A 27,061-nucleotide genomic window follows, 5' to 3' on the forward strand; every position below is an offset into this window, starting at 1 on the left:
CATAGCTAAGAATGACAGCATTTACATAACCAAGCCTTATTGCTGGAGGTTTTATAAAGTATTAAAATGATGACCTCAGAATTTTTCACCGCATTAATTTTATTTATACAAGTTAATTTAAGGAATCGAAATTTATTGGTATGTTTACAGTTTAGGAAATTCTGTTCTTAAGGCAAAAATATCCTTGGTTTTGAAAATCAGTTTCTAGACAGAGTCCAAAAAAGATCAGCGAGGGGAGGTATTTTGGAATTTCAAAGAAAAATACAGTAAAATAAATGAGGGAGCCAATTTACTCCACTTTTTTCAAGGAGTATGACTAATTATATTAATTCACTCCTGCAACAACTTCTTTCTTATGCAATTTATTACAAAATGAAGTTCAACATAAGAACCTAACAAATCATTCAAGTTTACAAATCCTAAAGTCCAAAACGCTTTTCCCCAACTTTCCTGTGACAACAAACCAGCTCCCCAGTAAGGTTAGTTCACGTTCCGGATGTCCACAGGGCTACAAATAGAGATTCGGACTGGCAAAAAAGGTACAACCAAAAAGCTTCAACCTTCATTCTGAATTCTCTTCAGGTTTTTAGCTATAAGAAACTTGCATGCTATTCAACGTTGGTAATTTACTGTTTAGTTTACTTTGATTTAGGCCTGGACCAACAGAACTGATACTTCTTTATTTCCATTAACGCTTAATATTGATGAATTCATGGGGTAACTGCTGTTACTTGAATCCCTCTCTATGGCTGGGAAGGACAGACACATCCCCCGGGAGCTCAGATCTCATGCTGCTAAAAGGGGTACTCTGAAAAGCAAACTTAGACTTAAGGACAGTACGACTGTTTATGAAAGCTATATGCTCCCGAGTCAAATTTAATATTAAGCTCAGATCTTAGTTTCTCAAAAATGAGCATTAACCACAATAAGACATAAAAAAATATAATGCAGTAGCACTGTTCAAAGGCCTTCAGTATTATTTTACACTCGGCAGAGAATAGTTGCCAACTACTCAAACTCCATCCCCTTTTGCTAGCTGGGATATCATCCAGATCTTACCTGGTGTTTTTACCTTAAGCTATTTATTCAAAATAGTGACAAGCAGAACAGTGTTGAACCAACTACATATCGGAACAAGTAGCCTGAATATTTGCAAGAGGTGTAAAAGTAAAAATGTCAAAGTGTACTCTTAAGTGTGAATACTTAATTGGAAATAAAGTGTGGGAGCATGCACATAACACAAATACACGTGATCCACAAGTGACAGTCTGGCTTGGCATGTTAACACATTTACTACGCTGCACATTTGGCACAACATTGAATATCTTTGCTGAGGTACTCGAAAACAAAGAAACAATTTATGTCAGACCAATAGTAGTCTTTGTGCTCTTCCTACTCTCATTTCAAAACCAAGTTGTCCCTTGAGAGATGCAGTGTATTCACATGCTCCATATAAGTTTGTTGGAATTGGTGCCATCACACCACGACCTTTTCCACGTCCAAAATGCAATCCCACGTCCAGTCTTGAGTGCCTGATTTGGAAGGCTGTTTGAGTACCATTTGTACAATATATTTCCAAAATCCATGAGTTTTACATCTGCATTCAAGTGTTCCGCTTCGATTTAAGAATGGCTACACTCTCAGGTCAAGACAGTTGTCTTAGATATAATTTACTCTTGCATTTCTGTCCTTCGATGAACCACAAATGCAAAAGTGAATTTCTCAAAAATAAGTATCCACAGAGTAGCAAACTCATTTTAACTTGTGAAATGCTTTTGATTATTCCTTTATTGTTATCAGACCATTCTAAAAAAATAGGTAACCAATAGCTGAGTCACACTTCCATTAGAAAAATCCGTTTAGCTAAATGATTGCCATTCAAAATAAAAACTGGGCAATGTTACAACCTTCCAATAGCAATTCAAGATCTGCAGGTAAGCTTCTTGCATTTGGGGAAAAATACTAAGTGAGGAATCAAGGAAATTTAAAGCAAGACAAAGTGAAAATAATTTATCAGATAAATTCTCCTCATTACCACACCGTTCTTCTAGATAGGACAATGAATTCACAGAAGGGTGATCGATAACGCAGTCCCACTCTGCTCCTGAAGATCAAAGTATGTGTTTGCTACAACAAAATGAATGCTACAAAAGGAATATGGGTTCAGTGGACAAAAGATTAAATGCTTTCTTTGAATATAACAACAATCTTACTCCATTATAATTTATTCATCAGGATAAGACACGTGAGATGCAGTATCTCGTTTTCAGGCAGATACAAAAGACTAGGAAGAAAATCTTAATACGTTTACGTAAGTTACTCTGAATGTTAACCAAAATAATCTGAATTTTCCAAAATACGCAGTATTTAGATTAACCCTTCCTTCCTTCATGTACATACATCCCAATTCCCACAGTTTCAAAACTCCAAGAGTGTGACATTCCTTTCTGCGTTAACATATCCTATGCTACATTAAAAAGGCCATTTCAAAAGAAAAATGGCTTTCCTATGCTCTTATGCAGCAGGAACAGAGGTGTTACAGACATCTACAGACAGCAGCACACCTGCTTATAGTAAATCATAACTGGGGAAAAAAAAAGAGAAATGCTGAAAAGAGAGCTAGCACTGCCAACTGAAATAGAAACTTTGAGTGAGTAAGTTAAACACTTAGAAAAACGTAGCTGAAACTTGTCTAAGATGTTAAAAGTTGTCTTAGACTCTTTTCTGTATTAAGTTTTTAAGGATGAGGCCTAACACAATCTAAAAATAATACTAACCCCATCTAAAAATCTAGTATAGACAAGGCAGCGTGCACTTTAACTTGACGAGTTTAAATGCATATGAAGCCTGGTCTCAGTACATACTAAAATGCTAGCTTCACGTTCAGGGTTTGTACACCAAATGCTGCAGAGGAATATTTACATAGCCTTTGATAGCTGACTTACATTTTACTTTTTGAAATGTCAGATTCAAAACCTGGGCAAGAACTAAGCCTCCAACCTGCATATACTTGCACTCAAATTCAACTTAGCTTTACTACTGCCTTTGATAGGACTGTTTCATGTTTCAAAAAAGTTAAGCAATATTAAATATCGTATCATCAGGGATCTTAATCAGCAGGAGTACACATTTATGCTTCCTCTTCTTCCCCCCTCGTGTATTTTAAATTATTTCCTCTTTTCAGTTTTCATCATTAAAGATGCCAAGTTGGCTTCTGCCCCGCCCCCCCTCCTTCTCTCATTTTAGAAAAAGGCACACCCTGAACAGCAGATACTCCACGGGAAGATGTTATTTTGCAGTGTTAACTCCAAGGTGAGTCTGATTGGTGTGTGGGGCAAATTCTGTTTGATATTAGACAAGACTGCAAGAAATGTGTCAGACTATATTTCCCTTAGATTTTCCCTCAGATTTTTTTTAAAGAATTATACTAAAGAAGCATGCCCAAGGCTTCTCCACCCTAACCAAATAAAATTCAAGTACTCAAAAAAATCAAACCAGGAAACAACAGTACCCTGTGCACAAATAATTCATTTTATATGTATTCATCAATTAAATTCAAGTATAATTTTTGCATAAAATACCACGCCAGCAAAACAAACGCAGAGCTAAAACAATACACGAGATCAACAGCACCTACAAGAGTTTCTTCTACAGTAGATTAAATATTGAGGCCTTAACATTCGCTTTAATAGCTGTCTACAAAAGAGAACACTCAAGCGGCTTAGTGTTATTGCTATTAATATCAAAAGGAATGGAGGCATACTGCTTCGTACTAACTTTAGAAATAAGTTGCCAAGTTCATTAAAGCACTAACTTATGACAAAGCTGGGCGTTAGGAGAGGTGCAGGTCTCCCGTTCACGCCAGATGTTTAACGCAACATAACTTTATTTTCCTATCAGCCAGGGACCCGGCTTTACTTCCTAACGCACACAAATACCTTCAAAACCTGTCTCTAAGATAGCACGTTGTAGCCTTTTACAGTCGTTTCAAAATCTCAGATGAATGTGACTCAAAATGCAACCATGCTCCCCTACTCTGAAATAGGCGTTCTATAACTTTAAAGCTCCTCTCGGAAAACCGTGCCTTACAGCTGGCTCAGCTATGCTTTGAAAACAACTAGGAACAGAACGTTAGTTGAAATCTCATGAAGGATTTAAAAGGCTGACTCCAAGTGCTGCCCACAACAGAATTTCAAATGCCATTTCAGCAGGATAAAGCTACTGGAATTTGTACTACAAACAACTAGACAAGTTCTCTAAATTTCTGATGAACTCATCAGAGAACATGGCTACAAATGAGAGCAGATAGCTATTACTTCCCTGAACTCGACTGGGAAGTTCAACGAAGTCATTGGTAAGGCTGCTTTCTCCTTTCAGAAGCAGGATTTGTAAACCCTTTGCTTAGTGCCCCTGTACCTGTAGATGCTGCTTTCCAGCTCCACAGAAGGCAAGTTTACTGTACGTTCCTAGGTTCATTTTTCAGAGTAGATCTGCGATTTCCTAATAAAGTGCACGTGTATTTACAGGATATGCCCTTTCTTACTCTAAGCTCAGCAGCTAACTTGGCGCGTTCTAAGACTTTAGGGACATTAAGCAGTTAAAGCAAGATACTGAATTGGCAGACAAACTCATCTAAGCAGAAGCAGCAAGATATAGTACAGGGTGACTTCTTACCTGAAACTTTGTTTCTGGGCTTCAGATCCACCAATCCAGAATGAAAGGGGATTCGAATGGGTTTTCCTTCTCAGACTTGTCTGTTAAAAGAGAGCAGCCAATCATCTTCAGCTTGGTGTATCTACTTCTTTCTTGAACGAAATCCCAATTACGTATTCCTAATGCTGTTAGAGAGACAAGGCAGCCTAGGCACCTTACCAGTCCGGTAACGACTACGTTAGTGGGGTCATCGGATTGGTGGATCTAAGACAAAGAAACGGATTTACGGACAAGAAATTGCTCTTTCCCCTGCCCTGAATCACCCAATGCACGACGAGTGTTTTCGGGCTACAGCTCACTTTGCAAAGATGAAGGAAGATGAGAAGAAACTACAACGCAAATTACGAAGCAAATGCTAAAGCTTCAACCACCAGCTTACACCTCACAAGCCTGCTCCATGAACTGCCAGAACAGTAATACACAGGTTTTCAAAACAGTCCAATACAGTTCTCCTAATTTGCCATATACATGCTCTAAAGCATTTTATTACAATGATTATTTCCCTGTTTCCAGACTCAAAATGATCTGACTTGCCTTACGTATCTGCAGCACAAAGATGGAGTCGTCAAGACACTTATGATCTGAATGACAGCACTGAATTCAGTAAATTTTCAGTATCGCTGTGTCTCTGGAAAACAATCTAGAACTAGAAGAGAGTAAGCCAAGGCATGCTACTCCTGAGACAAGAAAAAGTCACCTCTTACTGAGCAAGGTGATAAAAGGCCTTCATCCAGTACCTTCAGCAGTACACTTATACTCTAAGTGACTAATTTAAAGCAGCTTTAACAATAACACTGAAGAGAAGATGGAGTCTGCAGAAAGCCCATACTATGTGTGTAACAGAAAGTGTATCCTAGAGAGACCAGACTGTGTGCCTTCCAGTCACATCTTCACAAAGGTTGAGATACGGCCTACAGAATTTCCCCTAACAGCAGCCAGAAGCAACAGCAACGTTTTCTAGAACCTAATGCTGCAACGCCCAGAGAAGAATATGCCACCGCTGTCTCTCACCCTTTCCTCTGCTCCCCAACCCCTCCGGAGAGCTGAACCAAGCATTCTTCAGCCTCCACAACTGTGCCCCACGTCCCAAAGCACCAGCGGCTGGGAAAAGGGTGCGAGAAACCGCCGCTCTTCGCAGCTGTGCCAAGAAACTGTCTTGGTGAGGACAGTCATGTCCCTGACTGCCCAGAGCTACCCGAAGGAAGGAGCATCTTCATCGTGGGGCGATTTTCTGCTTTTCTACCACTGGTAAGGCAACAGTCGATTATAGGGCGACATTTCAAGGACAAAGCAGCACCGTAAGCCCGATACAGTGTCCAATCTAGGATTTTTAAGGCTGCCAAGTAAAGTGATAAGATGTCAAGGCATATGACTCAGAATTTTAACAGTACAATATAGTTCAGTAAGAAGCCAGCTAGCAAAATTACATAAATGTACTGATTTGCTAAGTCACAGCAGAGCCAGCAGGGTGTTGGAAGGAGAGGCACTTCACCATGAAGGCATTCCTTGAAAGTATTTGCAAGTGTTACAGCACAGGTCTGATTTTTGTCTCGAAAAGTACTGGTGTGATGGAGACAGCCTGAATGTCAAGTTTCCCTGGCTAGTCCTTTGCTGCCCAAATAGAATTGCCTAAAAGATTCTCTATCAAATACAAGCTGTAATTGTAACTTAAGTTTTGCAAACAGATTCTGAGTATAGATTTGCAAAGAGCTGTAAGTATTTTGGTCTGAAATCTTTAAATTGGTGTGACTGAAAAGGATAGAAGATTTGAACATGGGATCATCATGCGAGGCGTCCTGAAAACAAACATATGCCTCTCAAAAAGGCAAGGAACGCAAGTTGTCACAACTTTTTTTGTGACAAAACTCCATATTCAAGAACTCCTCAACAGCATGAAGCTCAGAACGCAGCCCTGCAACTCCTAACACTGAATATATGGTTGTGTTTCTCCTCTAAGTCAATGAGCAAAACAAAATCTTGTAGCGTTGCCACAGCTAAAAGTTGACCCGAAAAGCTTTTTTTACCAGTTTACCCAGAAAGCACATCAGTCCCTATTCCTAGCAAGTAGGTACCTACCACAAATTTCTGTCTGTATTCGTACAAAAAAATGGGCCCGGGAAGCTTAACTACTCTTTGATCCCCAATAAAAACGTTAGTTTCCTGGGGTAGAGGTACAGGGATGCAAGTCCTGAGGGGACCTGGATTAACAAAGCAATGAAGAAACAACATGCCTTCAAACGCTCCCATTGTTAATTTAGCCTGCATGAGAAGCAAATTAAGTTTCCAAAAAGAGTCAGCGCTTTTTTGTTGTTAAAATACAAATGGCATTGTGTTATTTTTGCATTATCTGGTCTCAGTCGTGCACTACTCATATTGGGAAATGTGTGGAAGTAATACAGGAAAACAGAGCAGGCTGTCAGATGTCGCACCACTGAGCTCAAACACACCAATAAAGAGGGGAAGGAAGGGATTTTCCAGAAAAAGTGGATTTTCTGTGAATAATGAAATACTATCAATGTTATGAAAAATCAAACCGAGAAATCAGATTATATAACAACATAAACAGTGGCATTAGTATAAAGAAGACATTGCCAGAGAAAAAAAACTGGAACATAAGTATTGTTATTAATCAGCATTAGTTCAAACAACTCAGTAAATATTCTCGTTTCCCTTCAATTTATTTTCTCCCTTGCAACAAAAAAGTTACTTGTCACAGAGCAGCCCTCTTACAACCATGGTCTCGTATTCTCTCCCACACATCATTCTTCTCGCATTGGCACGTTTGCTGCAACATCCATTTCATTTTAAACCCATCAGCAATCCCACTTTGCACGCTGCTGCACAGGCACTCAAAGCAGCACAGGAAGATGAAACTGTAAATGCCAAAGCAACAGTGACCTCTAAACTCCACAGCAACAAAACGTAACGCATCAAAAGACATACATCGAGTTGATTTAACAAGTAGCGAAGGTGTTTTAGAAAACACACATGAAATGAAAAAGTACATCCATCCTTCAGGGAACATTCCCAAGTCTCCCTGAAGGTACAACTTTTGTGACAAGGCAGTTTGTTTTGCTGAGATGCTGCTGCAACGCTTATGGGTGACCCAAATTTTTAGCAACGTTCAACAACTCTGCCTAAGGGATACAGTCAGCATGGTCTGAAATGCAGAAATGGCATACATGTGCTTTACAACGTTTTAAAGGAGCAACCCAATAGCGCTTCAGAGGGGGCAGCTAGCGCGCATACCGGCGTGCCTGCAGAGATGTGATCTCATTCCACAGTGACACCTGGACACTGGATTTACGAGCACAAATCAGGACCTCCCGGTCCCAAGCCGGAGCTCACAGGCAAGTCATCGCCCTGAAAACTACCCAGCGGTGCTCACACACACAGGAAGCCGTACACGTGTTTCAGGCAGCAAGGGAACTTTCTCTGCTGTATCTTACTTGCTCAGCATTGTTGCAAAGGTCAAAAAAGTTAGTAATGTTAGAAAATTTAACTGCATTGTGAGGCAAAAAGTCTCCGAAGCTCAAACAAGATTTAAAAAGCCGTTGGTGAAACAGCAGCATTTTGTCTCTCCAAGAAACTGTAACTTTTTTCTATTAAGAACTAAAAGCAATTTAGTTTCAGAATTTTCCCTACAAATGGAGCATCTGCAGTTTTCCACCACGTGTATAAACTGATGGCTGCTGCCACAATGATCACAAACTTCAGATAACCTTTTTCTTTGTAACCTCTCTTCCGCATCTTTGTATTCTCCTCCTTCCCTTCGCGACCCCGTTTCCCCACTCAGTCTATTGTTTCATCTAACCCTTCCCAAAAGATACAGCTTTCCACACTTCTTTGTCCACTTCCCTCATTTCGACATCACTCTGCTGGCTCTGAAGTCAGTTGCCTTGCTCCAATTCATTTTCTTAAGCTCTTCCTTCCCATTTTCTGCACCGCTGCCAAAGTCACAGCAATCTATTCTCTTCATATTTGCATCCTCCCTCTTACAGGCACTCTCTGAAAAGTGACTGCACTCCGATAGCCTGTGCAGCAGCACAGATCTCGCATCCCCTGCCCCAAAGGCTCATCTGTGCCTTCCTAACAGCCACCTCTCTAGGTATCTGCTCTAGCCATTTCCTTTTTTTCCCCATGTATGAAACCGTCCAGCATGCCATCAACTGCGTGCTTAAACGTCTGACATGCAGCTCTCAACTCTTAATTTAGCTACTGAAGATTAAAAAAAGATAACTGCAAAGCAAATAGATTGTTATCCTACTGAAGAAAGCACAACTAGTTTACACGCAGGTTTACAAACGTCTTACTGACTCTCCATCTACTCCCAGCCTTTGATTAAGAACCAGTCACATTTTAGCTAGAACAGTACCGCCTTTGTTTCAGATGCAAGGGTGATCGTTGCCCAGTCCATCTGTATCTCTATTGCTGAAAAAGTAAACTCTTCGAAGGATTCATCTAGGAACACGTGGAAAAAAAATTCACAAAAATGTAACTGCCTGCTTGGCTCGCAATGATTGAGACGGAGAGGGAAGAAAAAAGCCAGAACGTTATAGCCCTACTGAAATAAATACAGCAGCCGTATTTTAGTTTCCGAACAGAATGCTAACATTTATTTTGCATTGTAAAGCTTTAAATAGTTTGGGGGCACAGCCATCTCCAGTTGCAGTAACCCAAGGAACTTTCAGGTACCGCTGGCACAATCTGCAGAAGCTGCTGCTGGCAAGGCATGCCTACGTGAACTACTTTATTCTGAGATTGTTACCTTTTGAATTTGAAGACCTTCAGCTCACATCTGCCAGGAGAAACTGAAAGACTTTTGGCAAGATATTCAATTATAGTTCTTCATTTATTATTTACTGAGGCACTTAAACACTGGACACTTCTATGAGAGACAGAGAGAGATGTTCTAGACAGTAAAGGTGGTATATTAGGAAGAATATTTTCCAGGTATATAACTTTAAGATACAAATGGTAATTCAATGTAAACAAGTGCTTGTCGGTTTTGTTCCTAGGCATGGTCCCTTCCATAACCCTTTCTGCTGCTACCACGGAGCAGTGTTATATTGAATTTAAACTGCCAACTCTGCAGCAGGGGGATCTGTGTTTGGAGAACAGCATGCGCATCAAGGACACGGTGGAAACACAGATGATAATAAGCTCAGTAAGTGAGAGAATTTACACACAGTTGGCTTCCTGCTTTGGTAACCATGTCCCATAGGTGTCTGGTGGGTACAAGAGCCTGGGAGCAACAGATTTTTTTTTTTTTTTTTTTAAATACTATCCACACCTTATGCTGCACGCAGTTCACCCCATAAATGTATAACTTTTTAACCTGTATTTAAAAAAAAAAAAAACGTATTTGCCATACTTATGTATTCTTTTACAACCACTTTAATACAAACTAAGAAGCTAATTAACCCCTACTTTGAAAGTCTTCTGGTAAAACAGAAGTATGTTTCAGCGAAGCTTTCCGAGAAAATGAAAAACACAAGGCTTTTAGCAGGTATTGAAGACAAACGCATGTAACGGGTTTGATGCGACTGAACAACACAGATTTTATACACAACTCAGAATCTGTAGGCAAAAAAAAAACTATTTCACAAAGCATTGTTGATGGTACTTCACCTTAAGAGAGAAAAAAGTTTGATTCTTTAAAAGAGCAAAAAGGTTACAGTTATCTAATTTCACAGAGAAGAATCAAAACCAGGGGAAGAAAGAGCCCTTTCAATCATTTTGGCTAGCCCTCCATCTGTTTTGGATTACTTCCCTTACTACTCATTTTCTAATAGTTTGCCCACTCACGCATAGCATTTAACTGAGACAGCGTTAAGTATGAAGGTACCTAAACTAAAACCAACCCCGCCAGATACGCTGTTAGCCTAAATCTGGACCTCCCGCAGTCAACACAAGTTAAACTCTGAGGCCTCGTGCCTCCTGAAATCACCTCTACAGGCAACGGGCATCTTGCCTGTAGAGGTAGACACCATCTGCAAATGAAAGCCGTGAAATGCCATCACTAAATCGATTGCTCGTCACCGTTAAAACAGCTAGATGACATGATTTGCAAAACTAGAACAAGACACGTAAAGCCTTAAGCTGTCCTAAAAGATGCAGTGACTTCAGAACACTCGCTAAAACTTCATACGGCAAATGAAAGTTGTCACTCTCAAACCTTAAAATATTTCTCTTAGATTCCAGCTTTAAAAATAGAACAGTATTATTTCCGTGACTGATTTTTCTTTAAATAAATGCAAATGATCTCTCCAGCGAAGGCACAGTTGAGGGCTAGAACATCGGGTTCTGAAACTTCCATGCAATTAACGTGTTGACACGTTATCTCTTGTTTATCAGCCAACTCAGAATTATATTGTATTTGCTCCTCAGAACTTTTGCATCATACATACGCTCCTGTATTTAGTACAGATTCATCCTTGGCATTGGAGGGAAGTGATCGATTACCCAAAGCGCACCAAAACCAATCTCCTGTATCAGAGAGAGTCGTAAGACATCCTGCTTTTAGTCAACAATAACATTCTTAAAAAGAAAAGCATCCCGCTAAGTCTGACACGCTAAGATGATCCCTGGTTTAGGGATGTTTGCCACCAGCATTAACAACCGATACAAGAGTTTGCATATAATACCGAAATCACTGACTGAAAACTCTTGTCAATACGGCTTCTGCCTTGTCTATTTAAACAAATCTTCCGGAGAATCTTATCTTCTACAACACACAAGGAGGCAAAACCTCCAAGCCACGTCTTCATTTAGGAATGACTTTCAATGGTTTCAGTGAAACATTGACACTCAAACACAAGTGTTTCTGTGCAAGCCTTCACTGAAGTTGAAATTAAATTCAACTGCCAACTACATTTTACAGGGTACCATTTTCTACTGGAAACTACAGAATTGTTCATCTTATTAAATTTTTATGTTTATTAATTTGTTGTGAAAGAGAGAAAAATTTGTTTCTTAAACCTCCTACTACGTAATAAAAATCTGGATAACCCCATCGATATTTGCATCGATCAGCACATTTCCCAGGTCCAGCTGTAAACAGAGGGTACAACAATTATCAGCAAAAGTTACATTTGCTTCTGCCTGGTAACAATTTGGCCCCAAGTAGAAGAGAGAGACTTCTACAACGGGAGGGCATTTTCAAAAAGACAAGCAAGAAAGGCGAGCGAGGCAAACGTACCTTCCAGCCTCAGATGCCATTTTAGCCCCTCACATAACCCCAGGCTGAGGAGTATCAGGAACCCTCCGTTCCAGGTAGGAAAAATAGCCACTAGAACTCACTTTACACCTCGGAAATTTAGCAGACATCTTTTCTGCAGGCGACTCGTCCCGTAACGGATACCCACGCAGCTGCCCGCAGCCTTTATCCTCGCTGCTGCAGTCCACTAACGAGGAAACAGTGCTGATGTCACCCACGTTTAAGCGCAAGATCGCCGAATCGATAGGGATCAGGCGAGGAGGCTCCTTAAGAACAGCTTTTAAGCTACTGGCCTCGGCGATCAGAAACAACTACAGAAAGAACCACAAAGGGGGGGGGTTGGGTTTCCCTTTTTCTTTTTTAATTTCTGCCTCTCGAGAGCAGCCAACACTCGAAAAAGTTCGTATTTTACACATCGGGTAGTTTAGCAAGAACTCTACTGGCTAAAAAACCCACCTAATGTCTCCACTGAACCCAGCTCGCTTTCGGCGTGCCTTAAAAGCAAATTTTTGCATTTTACCACTCAATTCTGCACTACCGCATGAAATTTTGCATGCGAAAGCAAATTACGCTTGTGACAAATAAATCGGGAGATATTTAGTGATTATTATTCTCTCTCAGCTCCTAACTTAATTTTATTCACCCCTAAAGGCAGTAAAATTAGGGCCCCCTAATATTTGGCTACAGAGGTCTAAGATTTGCTCGCATTAAGAAAAACCCCAAACCCTTCTCTTTCCATTGCTTCCATCTGGCCGCCTCGCCGCTAACCCGAATTTAGCGGCGTAAGCGTTAATTAGGGGGTATAACAAATACACCAATTAGGTCTAGGTAGATAATACCGCGTTCGCTGGACCGGAGCTCCAGCACCGGCGCTGCTCCGGGAAGCCGGGAGCCGCCCCCAGCACCGACCCGAGCGACACGGCTGCTAGGGGAGCCCCAAATCCCCACGCTGGAAGAGCAAACCCGCCCCCCCCCCCCCCGGCCTCTCGCAAGCGCCACCGGGGCGGGCCCCGGGGGGGCTGCGGCGGCAGCGGGGGGGGGGGCCGGCCCGGGGGCGCGGGGAGGCCCCGGCCGGAAACGAGACGCTGCGGCTCGGGAGGCGGCGGGAGCCCGAGCCCCGCACCGCCGGCGCGCTCCGGGGCATTTCGGTTTCGGTTTTCGCAGCGTGCCCGCATCGCCCGCGCACCGGGCGCGATTTTCCGCGCCTCCCAGACCGGCTCTGCCTCCCGGCGAGGCGTTACCGCTCCTATTGATTTCTTTTTAACCAAAACTAAAGCGCTCGTCGCGCCCCGGCCTGCGCCGGGAGGGCCGGCCGCGGCGGAGGAGGGGAGCGGAGCGGATCCCCCCCCCCCGCCCCGCGGAGCGGCGGGAGCAGCGAGGCGGGGCGCGGGCCGGGGGCGCCGCCGGCGGGGCGGGCCCGGGCCGGGGCCGAGGGCGGCCTCGCCGGAGTCACCTTCGCGGCGGGGCGGCGGCGCCGGAGCCCCGCAGGCCCGGGCGCGGCGGCGGGGCCTGCCGGCGGGCGGAGGGACGGGGGACGGGGGGGGGGAGGGAGGGGGAGCGGCGCGGGGAGGGGGCTGCGCGGGGGGCGGGGGCCACTCACCATCAGCTCGATGGTCTTGTCCTCGATCACCGAGTCGGGCTCCATAGCGGCGGGCAGCTCCGCCGCGGCGCCCCGCCCGCCCCCGCCGCCTCCCCGCGCCCGCCAGGCCCCGCCGCCGCCGCTCGCCCGCCCGCCCCCCCCCGCCGCGCGCGCGCGCACGCGCCGACGCACGCACGCTGCGTCCTCCGCGACGTCACGGCGCCCGGAAGAAGAGAGGCGCCACCCGCTCCGGCGCCTCCGGTGAGCGACCACAACTCCCGGCGGCCCCCGCGGCCCGGCGCCGCCGTTGGCGGCGGGCGGCTCCCGGCGTGCCCCGCGGCCCAGCGCGGGGAGTGCTGGGAGCTGCGGGGGGTCCCCCGCCGCCGTCCCAGGCGGCGGGAGGCCTCACCGGGGCCGCCGTGCCCGGGGCCCTGTGGCGGCGTGGGGCCGCGGCGGAGCCCGGGGGTGACTCGGGGCCCCCGCGGAGCGGCACCGGCACTAAAGCCGCCCCGTCTCCTTCAGAGCGAAGCGGCGCCTCGGCCCCCAGGCAGGGTGACGGGAGGAGCGGAGGGCCTAAGGCGGAGAGAGCGGCCCCGCCGGGGAACGGAAGGGGCCGAGACCGGCGGCGTGTCCCCTCGCCACGCTCCCGCGGAGGAGGGTCCCTTCCGCGGGCTGCGGAATCGAACGAAAGGGGCGTTAAGGGCCGTTCCGCGCCGTTTGTCACGGTGCCTGCTTGCGGGAGAGGACAGCGCGCGGGGTTCGGCGCGGGATAGCGGGCAGTCGGCGGCGCGGGAAAACGCCGGTGAGGCCCCGTCCTCGCCTGCCACGCCGCTGCCTCTCGCCCCGCGCGCCTCCTGCCTTTCGCTGTCCTGACCTGCCTGGCAAATGAACAGGTTTAAATGGATGACTCCATCCTGTCGGCAGTAAATTCACTTTATCTCAGCCGGTATCCCAGTACTGAACCGGGAGTTGGCTTTATTTCCTTTTCCTACTTTTGCACCTAGACCAAGGCGAAACCTTCCGGCAGCCAGCCCCTAGGAGAATCCCTGCGTCGGCTACGAAGCGTGCGCCAGGAAGCGTCTCTCAAATCCTTTTGGCTTGCCCAGAGAGGAAATTTGCCCCCGTCTTCCTGCCGCACCTGAGGGCTCCGTTCTCGATGAGAAATGAGAAACACTTGGGGAGGAAGGAGAACAAGCTCAGCATGAGTGAATAAGGCAGGCGCCACACCGGCGGACTTCTGCCGATGTCTCAGGAGCATTTATATTAGGATTTACCAAGAGTAACTTTTTCACAAAGAGCGATACCCTGGTTGGTCTTGTAGCTAATTGCTGCAGACTCTCACAGCACCTCTGACCGAGTTTCTTCTTGGCGGCAGAGCTGGGTCCCAAATGACAGTTAAAAACCCCAAGAGAAGTTGAAGCACGTGACGGTACCTTGGGAAATAAGAAACCTGAGCTCCCGCACGGCCCGCGGCCTACCAGGGGAGGAGGCATCGCCGCCTGGGACTTGAGTCTTCACAGTGCTCTCAGTCAGTCTGTAGGGACCTGAGCTTGGAGAATGGGACTTCGTTTGTTTAACAAACTAAAGCACCACCAGCACGTTATTTTTACCTTTTTCCTCATAAAACAGTGAATACACAGGAACTTGTTAGCGTGATGTTTTTTAGAATTACCAAACTATTCAGTGGTGTCGGTTTTTTTCCTAGTGCTTTTTTTCCTTGAACAGCATTAAGAAATGAAAATAGAACCCACGAAAAATACCGGCTTCTGCAAACTACTTGGGAAAGCGTTACGATACGCAGAATCACGTGCTGATTCTGCACGCTGTACTGTTTATTTAATAAACAGTAAAATATTAAATAAACTTTATTTAATAAACAGTTTCATTTAATAAGTCCCATTCTGTCCCGTCATGTGCCCGAGGACTTACCTTGCTGGCATCTCTCAGTCAGGCAATAGCGTCTGTGCTTTTAAGCGGAGTACCTCTTTCTGCTTGCGTTGCTACTCCGGCTGCTCAGCGGGCCGGCCCCGTACCGTATGAAGATCCGACCCATCAGGGATATACGGCAATGGGATTATTTACCGCGTGCTGACTGACAGTGGGCACAGCATTTGGAAAATAAACAGGTGGTCCTTGCCAGAGGAAACTTTCAGTCTAGGTTAGATGAAGACAGAAAGGGCCGAATACAAAAGCTTGAAAAGGAGATGTGCCGTACTTGTGGGGAAAACGTGGAAACACTTGGATAAGGTGGTGGCATTTCCATCCAGCTAATCGCAACCCTTCACAACGAGCAGCTTTTTCAACCTTTAGGGTCTGTACCCTGCTGGCAGACCGCGGCTTGCCGCCATCCTCCACTACCATCGGCGCGGAGAGGCACCGAGCATCCGCAGGCTTCGGCTGCCGGGAGCCAGCTGGAGTGAGCGTCAGGTGGGATTACGGGATCGGCGACGCTGAAGGCGCAGGTGCTTTGGGTGACCAAGGGCACGCAGGTTGCGATCTGATGACACAGCAGGGACCGAATGCGTTTGTAGGCATTGGCAATTGGAAGCAAAAACGTCATAAGCAGCAATCTGGTGTAACAGCACAGCACTAGCGACGCGGTGCTTGCGATGAAAATGGACGCGGTAGCTTCATCCTAAGCATTTTTTTCCCGTTACCTGTTTAAACCTCTGCCAGATGGTTAAGGAATGGAATATGAACAAATGTAATGTCACAAAGTCCTTTCTTATTGACAACACATTTATGTCAGCAGAAATGTATTTTAGTCATTCAAAAATCCTTAAAAGAATGCTTATCATGAGGTCTAAACTCTTTTCATAGCATTTAAAAACATAAACCAAGAGCAGCAGGTCTCCCTCCCCATCAAACAACTGCTGCTGCTGCTCAGAGTCTGGGGGTGAGACTTTGAGTGTCCCGAAAGCTGCCACGTTTACGTTGCTCTGGAGAAAGCAAATGCCAAACATGCCGTTGCCCCAAAGCCCCTCTAACTGGGACACAAAGGCCAAACTCGCACACCGGTGCTAACGTCGGCTTGGGCTGTGCGAGCGCCCGCTGACCCTTACCCAGACACGCTCCATTTCTGTGTGGAAAAAAACATCCGAGGGCTTTTTCTGTCAAACCTGGGCACTCGGGCTGACAGCTGAGCCGAATTCTTTCCACCTTCACATCACGACCTATAACGAAGGACTCGCAGGTCAAATTATACCCTGTCCTTCATGTTGTGTAACGCCACCGACCTCGGCGAGCTCACAAAGGTGTCACCGAGAATAAGGTGGGACAAAATCCAGCTTGCTTTTGCTCTCCCTCTAATCAGACGTTCGCTCTGGAGATCAAACAAGGCAGCACATACTTGTTTGTGACACCAAAGTAAAAAATCAGCATGTCTCAGTCTAAATATATGCGGGGAAGAGATTTGCTGACCAGCACGATACTATTTTACATGGCGCTTTCCAAAGTACAGCTGTACAGTCAGGCTAGTTTTCTGAATATGGAAAGGAGTGCCCAGGATGCAGGAAAAGAGGGAAAAAAGTAAAAGATGATAAAAAAAGAAAAAAAAGGCAAAAATTCCTCCATTTATTTGAAGAAAGAGTAAATCCGTGGTCTCATTCTGGCAGTCTGAATGGTTAACGCCTGGCAACGATGGACGTTACAGAAGCAGGCGTGGGTCTTTGTGGCACGAGCTGTCAGGTGGAACTTGAGTTCCTGTAATCTGCTTTTAATCGCGTGGAAAAAACAATTTCTATGCTATGAAAGAAAGAGAAGAATGTTGAGAATAATTAAGGAAAGCATTATAAAAAAAAAAAAATAAATTGAATTTTTGGCTTTAGTACAGAACACCAAGAAAAGCAAGAGCAGGGGATATCGATCCTTGTATCTGTAAATTAAAGTAAAATTGTTTCTGAGCAACTCGTGACTCGTAAGAAGAGCTTGTCAGGACTGAGCAACGTGTCCAAGGCAAGGTCTAATAAGATGGATGAAAAATCAGGTTTTTAATAAATTTATTCTGAGATACAAAAGCATTGGATTCTGATGAAGCCGAGTGCCGTATTCCCATGCCTGCGTGAACCGCACGACTGCAGTCGTTTGAGGAGCACGTCTCTGGGCCCGTGCTCTGAATTCGGGTTGACGCGGCGCTGTATCAGTAACTCCTCCGTGTGTGCGTGTGTGTGTAGCCATTTGCCGACAGATCTGCGTCACGCATCTGCACAGCAGCAAAGCGGGGACAAAGCTGGTCATTAAGCTCTAACGATGGCCTTACTCAGGTGGAAGCACACCAGGGTGGTGGGGCAGTTTCAGCCTAAGAGGACTCGCTCTGCCAGTTTTCCTGTGGGGATGAGGGGGAAGTGGAAGAGGGAAAGCCCCGGCGCCAACCAACCGGAGATAGCTCCACGTTGTGCAACAGGGCAAGAATTAATTGGGGTTGATGTCATCCTCACCATATTGAAGCAAAAGTAATCGTGTGTTTAAAAAAACCCCAAACCCTGGAAAGCTTGTATCGCAGGTCCCAAGACCGGCACTTCCCCAAAAGCTGTGGGCATCCGAGTCACCGGATGCGAAGGGGGCGAGAGGCTGCCCCGATGAGCCGGGGATGCGCCGGGACGCAGCCCCAACCCAAACCATCACCCCTGAGCTGGGACCTCTCCCGAAACTCGGCGATCGTTTTAAGTCCACGTTTTCCATACGTTCATCACGTGATGTACCCAGTTCCTCTTCCAACAGATATTTTCCAGCAGAGACACACGGAGAGGGCAAACTGCATCGGGACCGGGCGGGCGGCATGGGGGGGAGCCCGTCAGGTAGCCGTGCCTCCGGGCCCCGAGCCTGCCCAGTCCCACGGAAGGATTTGCTCACTAATCCCCTCCAGCCTCTCCTCCCAAACGGGCAGGTCTGCCTGCAGCTCACACTGCTGTGGACCAGTACCCCAAAGCGCCTGGGGGAGGATATTAGGACTGACACAGTATAGAAATATTTCCCAGTTAGAAGACGATTCGATTTTTTTCTCCCCAAAACTTTTCTATGTAATAAAGTGATTTATTTCTAAGCCTGTTTCCATTTTCTGCAATTTTTTTAGGCCTCAAACAGCCCAGTCGGATGGCAATCGTCCTGTCAGCTTGTCCCTTATTTCAGGGCTCCCCCTTGGTGTTAAGCACCCACGGGCTGAGGATAAAAGCGACCGGCTGCGGGTGCCTCCCAGACAGGCTCCTCCGTACCCACAGGCGAGGACGCTGCCCCCAGTCGCACCGCGGATCCAGCAAGGCTGCAGATGGGTGGAAAAAAGAAGAAGAAAAATAAGAGACAGGCAGTGGCAAAACGACACAATCTCTGGGATTTGCTATGGAGCAAATCCTCCGGCAGCTCCGTGGGTACCCATTTCCCAAACTTCGGATGCCTTCCCAAAATCCCCAGCCTAACACAGTCTACTCACTAAACCCCTCATCTTAGGATCTTACGATCGTTTATTTGGCTGTTTGGATAGGGATCAGAGGTTACTCAACGGCCAGTAACGAGTTACAGCACAAGAAAAGCAGGGGCAGATACATTTCAAATGCTCCTGCTGGAAGAATAATTATTGAACGTGCAGCTGGTAGGGGTAAGATATAAATAAACATTCTTCTTAGGGCAGGGATGACTGCACTTGAAGTATGAAAACGTTTATTCTTCCTTCAAAGAAATATTTTGTAGCCAAAACGGGGTGACACCAGGTTTGATGATTTTTTTTTAAAGGTCTGGAAAAAAACTGAGCAGATTGAGAAGGATTCTTACCCCTGCCCAGTAACAGAGGCACGAACTCTGCCGCCACCCAGACAGAAGCAGCCGGTCCTTATCCAGCTCTGCTACAGCACTTAAAATAACGAGGTTAGGAGCGAGGGGGGCTCAAAACACCACTAGTTGGAAATAAGGAAAAAAAAAAAATATCGATGCAAAGCCCCCACATCCTCGGGTGAAGGAGGAGGTGCCGCCTGCCGTAGGACCACACGGCACGTGGAGCAGCAAAACCCGCGTGGCTGTCCCGGGGCTGCTCCTCGCACAGCCACAGCTCACGAGGACGTGGCACGGGGCTCTTGGCACAGGCGGCACCGCTGCGTTGGGGCGACGGGGCACCCGACGCCCACAGAGAGCACAGAGCTCGCTCGGGACCCACGCTCCCAAGCATGGGATTCAGCAACCCAGTTTTTCTTTCCTGTGGCTTTTTGTTCGTTTGCTAAAGATTTGGAGATAAGGAACGGAGGAAGGAGGAGGAAAAGCGGGTGTGGGCAGTGAGAGGGCTGCCAGCTGCCGTGCCTGGATTTTGTGACTCACGGCTGCAGCTCACCTTCTCCAGCAACACGCGCGCTGCTTTCGCACAGCACCCGGGCTGCGCTGCTTCAGTTGACACGTCCTACATGATAAAGCAGGACATGATTTTGTGGTCTAAAGATTAGAGAGCCAGAAGATCCCATTCCAAAGCGTGGTTTAACGTTTGACCCTCTCCGCCGCACAGGATCACCGCCTTCCTTCACGCTCCTCCACAGACCCTCTTCTCTTCCGCTCACAGACCGCTGCTCATCCGGGTCAGACAACTTGCACCGCTCCTCAGGTCTCCCAAAAAACACAGAAACCATTTCTCAGGTGTAAGAAAACAGCACGTAGTTGCTCTTTTCATACACAGGCAGGTGAAGCCAGTAATATAACACCACCCCCCCCCCCGTACGGCAGGACCTGCTCTTGAATATGGAATAAAATTTCCTGTCACATGAAAACTACCAAAAAAAAAAAAAAAAAGGTCAGCTCATACAATTCGGAAGGGTATTTGCAAACTGGGTATAGTTTAGAGTGTCAGCTTTGGATTATTAAGAAAACAACCCCAAATTTTAATAAACTATATTTGAAACCGGCTGGTTGCCCAGAGCTGCCCGGTCCCAGGACTACCACGTACCGTCGCGCCCCTTTAATTGAGGTTTTTGACACCATTTCTCTTTGTTCAAACAATTGCTTGCAGTGCTGGGGTGGGAACTGCACTGCCCTGCGCAGCACCTCCCAGGCCGGAGTCACCCGCGGCCCCTTGCGTGAGCCTGGCACAGGGAAACGGGCGGCTCAGCATCCCCCAGCCCCACCGCACGCATCCTTCCCTGCCAGAAACCCCGCTGGCCTCGGGGGGGGGGACACCCCCTGGCAGGCAGACACCCCTCACCCCTGGGCGATCCTCGGCCCCCACTCTGGCTTCTCCCAGCCCAGCTTCTCTCCTGACCTATCTGCAGCATTCACAGACACCCTGGGGTGATCGAAATGCTGTTTCGAAGCTCTGGTGCCCCAATATAAAAAAAGAAAACCAAAACCCATGCACCCTTCTGATCATTTATTTTCTGCCTTGGAGATCTGCAATAGATTTGTTTCTGTACTCACTGGCAGATACTCTGTGTAGACACGCTACCAGGTTATTCCAGCAATGTCTTTATTTTCTCTTGACGCCTTCAGTGTGTTTTGGACACTTAAGAAATTAAAATGTATTTTCATCTTGTGCTGGATGGAGAGAACAAAAACCAGCACCAAAATCCCCGCTTTAACCTCAGAGCCAGCCTCGCTCTGCAGCCTTCCCAGGGCTCTCACCTGTATTTTCAGGTGGGACAAAAATGTTTCTCCATCCCTCGCCTGGCACATCACCCTCCGTTTTGCTGTCACTTCACCATTTGGAAACAGAACCAAACCTTTACTGCCACTCAGCCTGGGGGTGTCGGTGCCGAGGCGGGTTGCAACACAGCCCTGTCGAGCACTAAACACGGCGGTGCCGTCGCTATCAGCCAACCACAAACCCTAAGGACTTCTCTTGGTCTCAGCTTGTTTCGGCTCGGCCGAAACTCGACCATATTCCCCACCGGTGCAACGAATTCTCCTTGCTGGAACGGCGGGGCTGCCGGACCATCAGGCAGGCAAGTAGTGGCTCGCTGCGCTCCCAGCTTCGGTTTAGGTTTGTGCAATTGTGCGGTTGTTGCCCTCGAGACCTGGATCGTATATGGTGAATAAGCTGCAAAGCTCAGTCCTCAGTATTTAATTAAATTTACAGACCCATTGGCGAGACAGAAGAGTTGCCAACGGACTGCTTGGAAGCAGACAGCATACCTAGAACAAGCTTTTGACTGTAAGAGCAGGACAGTAGCTCCTAAGTGTGGAAGCGGGCCGGGCTGGCTCTCCATCCTGCACGGGAGGAGGTGACGTTTGGGAAGCTGGTGTCCTGCCAACTCTAAGACAACCTCATGAAGCCAATAATCGATTGGGAGATGACAATAAAGCTACGAACAGACGTGCTTCACAATGCAGCACCCTTGAGGCGCATCCACCTCCCTAAGCAAAACAGCGAGGGACTATGAGTAGCTCAGTTACCCCGTGAGTAAGAACCTGAGAACAAAAGCAATTCACACACACGGTCTTTATTCCCAGCACCAGGGCAGCGAGGGATTAAACCACCCGTTGGTTTTGCAAGTGAAAGGGAAAGCCCCAGCCCTTTTGTTGGTCTTAATTGGAATTTCTTTCCAGGTTATTTTTTACCACGTATTACAACTGTGCGGACTTTGGGAAGGATTAGTGCCCTGGGGTTCTCCCCGGACCCTGCCATCCCAGCTGGCGCCCAGCAGACCGCGTTTCTGCCCCACGCAATGCAGCCCGGGCTGCAGGACCCTGCTCGGGAGCCCCCCGAGCTACAGCAATGCAGAGCCCTGAAGGCCCCCCCACCCCCTCTTTGGCCAGAAACCAAAGGAAATCCAGCTTTTTGCAGACGGAACCTTAGGAATAGCAGTTCTTCCTGAGTTTCAGGTGTACTTTTATGTATTTACGGCAGCTTTTTGATTTCCCTGGTATCCCTTTGTTTTCCCTTGTACCACGGGGGATGAGACGGTGGGTGATGTGGCACAGGGGCACCTCTCGAACCACAGCGCATCAGTGGCACACGCCGAGGTCTCTGCCCACGGGGCGAGAGGATCTCCACCTCAGCAAGGAAAAGGGCAGGACAATAATTTTCATTTAACTTAAATTATCCTCAGCTACGCTCACAGCAGAGGAGCTTGCCCTGGTACCATCTCCACTCACCTCCCACGTGTATCAGCCTTTCAAACTCAGCCCCTGCGTTCCCCAAGAATAAGCTCCGATATACTTGAGATAAATGAGATGTTACACGAAAACTAACGAGCCATCAGAGCAGCCCCGTGGGATCTGCCCTTCTCACGCGGAGCATCCCCCGATGCGCTGGAGTGGCTCTGAGCCACTGCCGGGGGGCAGCTCCCGATAATCCTCTCACCATTGCCACATGCAGCACGTTCCCCCTCGGCGCCCTCCTGACACCCCCGGGACACTCCTCCCGGAGCTGCTCCAGCAAACGAGCGTGACCCAGGCATTAAACCAAACCGGGCTGAAGCACAGCAAGACTTGTCTCAAGATAGAAACGCAATGGTGGGTCTACAGAAGGACAGTCCCCTATCCTCCCCGGCTTGCAGAGCACGTCTTTGCCATCCCTAAATGCGCTCGGGAAAACTACACAGACTTTGGTCACACTCGGGATGCACAGAGGACACAGGGGGAGGTGTTTAAGATTCCCTCAGTCACGAATGCAACCAAAATCCATCCTGGCATAATAAAATAAGCAGGTTAAGTGGAGTCTAGAAGTCGGTGTGGCGAAGGGCAGAGCCGTGAGGAAGAGAGGGCACATCGGATGTGTGACGGAACAGGGGGAACGATGGCAGAAACCCCAGCACAGAGGTACGTGAAGTGTCCCAGCAGCGCGCAGTCCTGACGGCCCGCTGCCACCCATGACGTGGGTTTAAAGCATCCTCCCTTCCCTCCCCACCCTCCAGAAATATGTTCTTGGCTCCCAAGCGGTGCTTGAGCAAAGGCGGCTGACTTCAGCTTACGGCAACTGCTTGCTACATCTCTGACGCTCGTGTTTCACACGGAAAGTCCCTGTGCTTTATCTTGTACGCAAAGCACGAACGTTGTCCTTTCGGCTGGTTACCTGCCGCGTTCCCCAGGCACTGAGTCAGTGGGAGCTTCCTTAGGCGTTCTTGGCAGGCAGTGTAGAAATGGAGGTTTTTTCTTAATGAAAACTGGCTCCAGGAGCGTGAGTGGTCCCTCTGCCCGTCCCCATCGCCTGCCCCCGTGGTGGGCTCCCACGGACAACTCCAAAATACCTCTGTGTAGCTAAGCACTAAGCAAACCTTGCAAACAGCTATTTAAATAGATATGAAAACCCTTTCTTTAAACAGAGATGATCTCTAAGTAAACTTCTCCCATCTTGCTTCCCGACCCAAGTGCCTTCAATCCATCATTGTCCAACCAAAGCCACAGGGATGCCGACGTCCTGCAGCGCAAAGGGGTGATGAGGGCGGTGGAGAGAGCTGCAGAGCATGGACTCCCAGGGCAGCCGGTCTGTAGAGGCTCCAAATTTAGGGAGCAGCATTTGGAAGCTCACGGTAGGTGCCGATATCCAGAAGCGTGTCTGGCTCGGGGGGGATGGCTGCATGGTGCTGGTGTACATGGGTTTGGGTCTGTCTTGGGCCAAACGGTCCTGGGAAGGCACCAAAACCTCCAACAGCACCGGGGAGCATCGCTCCCCGCTCCCTGGAGGCAGCATTTAGTTTGTGACTTGTAGGATGACATTTGTTTAGTAAAATGCTTTTTTCTAACATAACCACGGATGTTTCCAGGCGTCTGAACAGCTCTGGTTTCTCTGAGCACCAGCCAGGTCTCAGCCTGGAGGAGCAACCTGGGAGCCGCGGGAGCCATGTGCTGTGCTGAAAGGCAGATACCCACAAAATATCCAGCGAAAAGGACTGCGGCGTCCCCTCCCCGTGCCCGGAGGGAGGCACCACATCAGCAGGAGAAAAGCAAGAGGATGCACGAAGGAGGCACCTCCACCTCAGCCAGGCACCAGCAGCGAGAGCGCGGCTGGGGGGACCCCGCGATCGTGTGGCTGGGGACACCACGGCCGGTGCCCCCCACCACTGGGGACGTCTGCGACCAGGCAAAGCCGCCCGGTGTTCCTGAACGACAGCATCCAGCTACAGCAGCGCTCAGATGAGCGCGGCCATCCCTCCCCTCTTCTCTTCTGCCACTTATTTCCTCTATATTTTCCATTTTCCTCACTAGGAAAATATTTTTTTCGCACACTTTTAGCTTTCAGGCAAGTTGCCTGCCTCCATCCCCTCCTGTCCTCAAATAATACAAACTTCTCTGCTATTTTGGGTAAGTTTAGACATGACTATGCAGAACCGCCCCGCTGGGGGAAACCCCGAGGTCTGTACTCTGCATGTCCTTCCCGCACATCAGTCCACCAAGTCAGTGTCCTCCCGTGCAATCCCAAAGCCATCCCAAAACCATCCACGGCCTAGAAGCGTGCGAGACGCAGGCTGTGCCCTGCGCAGCCTTGGCCGGATCCTGCGCCCGGCCCCTCGTAGCGAGAAAGGCTTGAGCAGGCGTGCAGCCAGGGGAGAGACTCGCGGCGCAACCTGATCCCCGGGGAAGGACCAAAGGAGCTGGTTTGTTTAGTCTAGAGAAGCGAAGATGGAGAGGAGACGTGACGGAGCTTTTACGTGGCTGCACGCGGGGAGAAGTGCTCAAGCAAGAGGCGCGGGCACGAGGTTACACATGTGGCAAGTGCAATTCCTTTTACCAAATCAGATGGTTAAACACCCTTCGGTGTGTTTAACTGGAGAGCAGTTCAGCATGGCTGTCCGAGGTGTCCCGAGCATTCCCGGGGGGTTTCGAGGAGCAGCATGAGCAGCAACACAGGAGCATTCAGGAGCTTTTCTACTGAATTACAGCAACCTGGGCTGAAAGCAGCTCCCAAGAAATCAGCTAGAGAGGAGCAGAGGGATTTTGTGAGCCTGGGTAAAGCTCCTGTGCCCGCAGCCCGCTTCCCAGGGGCTGCACAGCGCCGTGCCCAGGGACAGGGCAAGCCTCCCGTGGTGCTGCGGGGGCCCAGCTCCTTCCCAGCACGGTGCAGGGCCCCACGCCTGGATGCTCAGAGCGGCCCCCCGACTCCAAACCCAGGCAAATCCCAAAAAAGGGGCAGATAACCCCAGAGGAGCAGCCAGGAGAGGGGTCAGCACCTGTGTGAACAATGCGGCATGATGGCAACCACCGTCAAGATGGAAACCATCAGCCCTGTTCAGGGCTTGAGGCTTCATGGGCTGGGACGTCTTCCCTCGGTCCTGTGCCTTGGGGTGGGTTTGGGAATGGGCACAGAGCAGGGGCACAGGGCGAGCGCTTCAGGGCAGGCTGAGGGGTGCGGGGGTACCTCGGCACCGACAACGGCAGGTACGGTGGAGTGAACCCCAGCATCCCGAGTGTAACGGGCTCACTGTCAGTGATCAGTGATCCTGCAAGTCATCGCCATCCCTGATTTCTCCCGACACCGTCTCCCCACCGTGCTGCACCCTCTACTGTGACGCTGGGGCTTTTACTACCCAGCAGCATCCTCCAGCTCACCAATTCTGGCAGCTGCCAGCCCCAGGAGCGGGGCAGGGCAGGAGCTGGCAGACAGGCAGCGCACGCTGGCTGTGGCTGCCCTCTGCTGCGGGCTGGCCCAGGGTGCTCAGCTCTGCGGCACCCAGCAGCGTGGGCAGGGTCGGTCCTGCCCACACCCACCACCGGAGCCAGCCGTGGGTCTCCTGGGGACACTTCAGGGTGTCCTGGAGCCGGCCGCGATTTTCTGGCAGCTGCACAGCCCGTGCACGGCCAGGGTCACTGCACGTGTCCTTCCAGGAGCTAATGCCCTCGGTACCGTCTTACCTCCACGGAGCTGTTGGAGCCTGGGTGACGTGCAGAGCAGCTCTCGGGTAACTGGAGGCTACCGGGAGCCACAACCAAGCCTAGCCAAAGGTCTCCCCATTCAAACCAAGTCCTGAAGTCAGACCACAGGGAAAGCAAGCAGCAAAGCAGCCGCCTGGGACTCTCCAGGCACACAGCAGGGAACACCAAGACAAAGAAACTCGGCTGTGAGGATCCTGTTGCCAGAGAGTGAGGTTTTTTGTGCCACTGCAGAAACTTAGTGGCCAAACAGGTGAAGCAGCTTCTCAGAAAACTCCTGCCCTGGAATTAAAAAGAAGAAACTGTGGGTTAGAAGCTGGTTTTGCCCTACAGCTGCGGAGGTGGTTGGGGTTGAAGGGAATAGTCCAACACACGACAGCTTGATATTCAGCCACCCGGACTTACACACAGCATCCTTCAGGAGCTCCTGCCTCCACGTCCCGGCTTTCAAAGAGCTGCCACATCCAAGGTGGCCGCCACCGCTGCTCTGCAGAGAGCAGACCTGCATGCACGGCACCACCTTGGAGCTACACAGGAGGAGACCCAGGGGAGGCAGAGGGAAATGGGAGGGACTGGCCCCGAAAGGGGCACGGGGAGAAGAGGAAGGAGCCAGGAGCCACCCCAGCGTAGCAATGGCCACAGACCACCCGCATAAAGCGGGACAGGCCAGTGGCTATGGCTGTGCAGCGACGTCCTACCACCCTCGCAGCCCCTTCCCCTTCCGAGCAAGGCAGTGACCAGCCGGGCAGAGCTGGGGCTCTTCCCCCCCCCCCCCC

The 27,061-nt window shown here is 48.8% G+C and overlaps 1 protein-coding gene and 1 long non-coding RNA gene across 6 annotated transcripts in view; one reads left to right on the top strand and one right to left on the bottom strand.

Annotated features, from left to right (window-relative positions):
* The window catches only part of FBXW11 (F-box and WD repeat domain containing 11), a 74,867-nt gene extending 61,261 nt beyond the window's left edge, over window positions 1-13,606 (bottom strand). For 2 of the 5 annotated variants that reach the window (XM_076349626.1, XM_076349623.1), the window contains exons 1-2: window positions 13,533-13,602; window positions 4,675-4,754 (exon numbers count right to left, since the gene is read on the bottom strand). Coding sequence is in view for 2 of the 5 variants with exons in the window: in XM_076349625.1 (XP_076205740.1) it covers window positions 13,533-13,577 (45 nt within the window). In the remaining 3 variants the exon portion in view is untranslated. Of the gene's footprint in view, window positions 1-2,035; window positions 2,119-4,674; window positions 4,755-13,532 lie in introns of those variants that run through there. The other 3 variants (XM_076349625.1, XM_076349621.1, XM_076349624.1) reach the window with 2 other exon arrangements.
* A 303-nt stretch (window positions 13,607-13,909) lies between these two features.
* On the top strand, window positions 13,910-18,552 carry LOC143165913 (uncharacterized). Its single transcript, XR_012996336.1, has 2 exons — window positions 13,910-14,404; window positions 14,516-18,552. It is a non-coding gene; the product is annotated as an uncharacterized LOC143165913 (long non-coding RNA).
* Window positions 18,553-27,061: the final 8,509 nt, after the last annotated feature.

This window comes from Aptenodytes patagonicus, chromosome 12 (genome assembly GCF_965638725.1).
Source record: "Aptenodytes patagonicus chromosome 12, bAptPat1.pri.cur, whole genome shotgun sequence".
NCBI classification, from domain to species: Eukaryota; Metazoa; Chordata; class Aves; order Sphenisciformes; family Spheniscidae; genus Aptenodytes; species Aptenodytes patagonicus.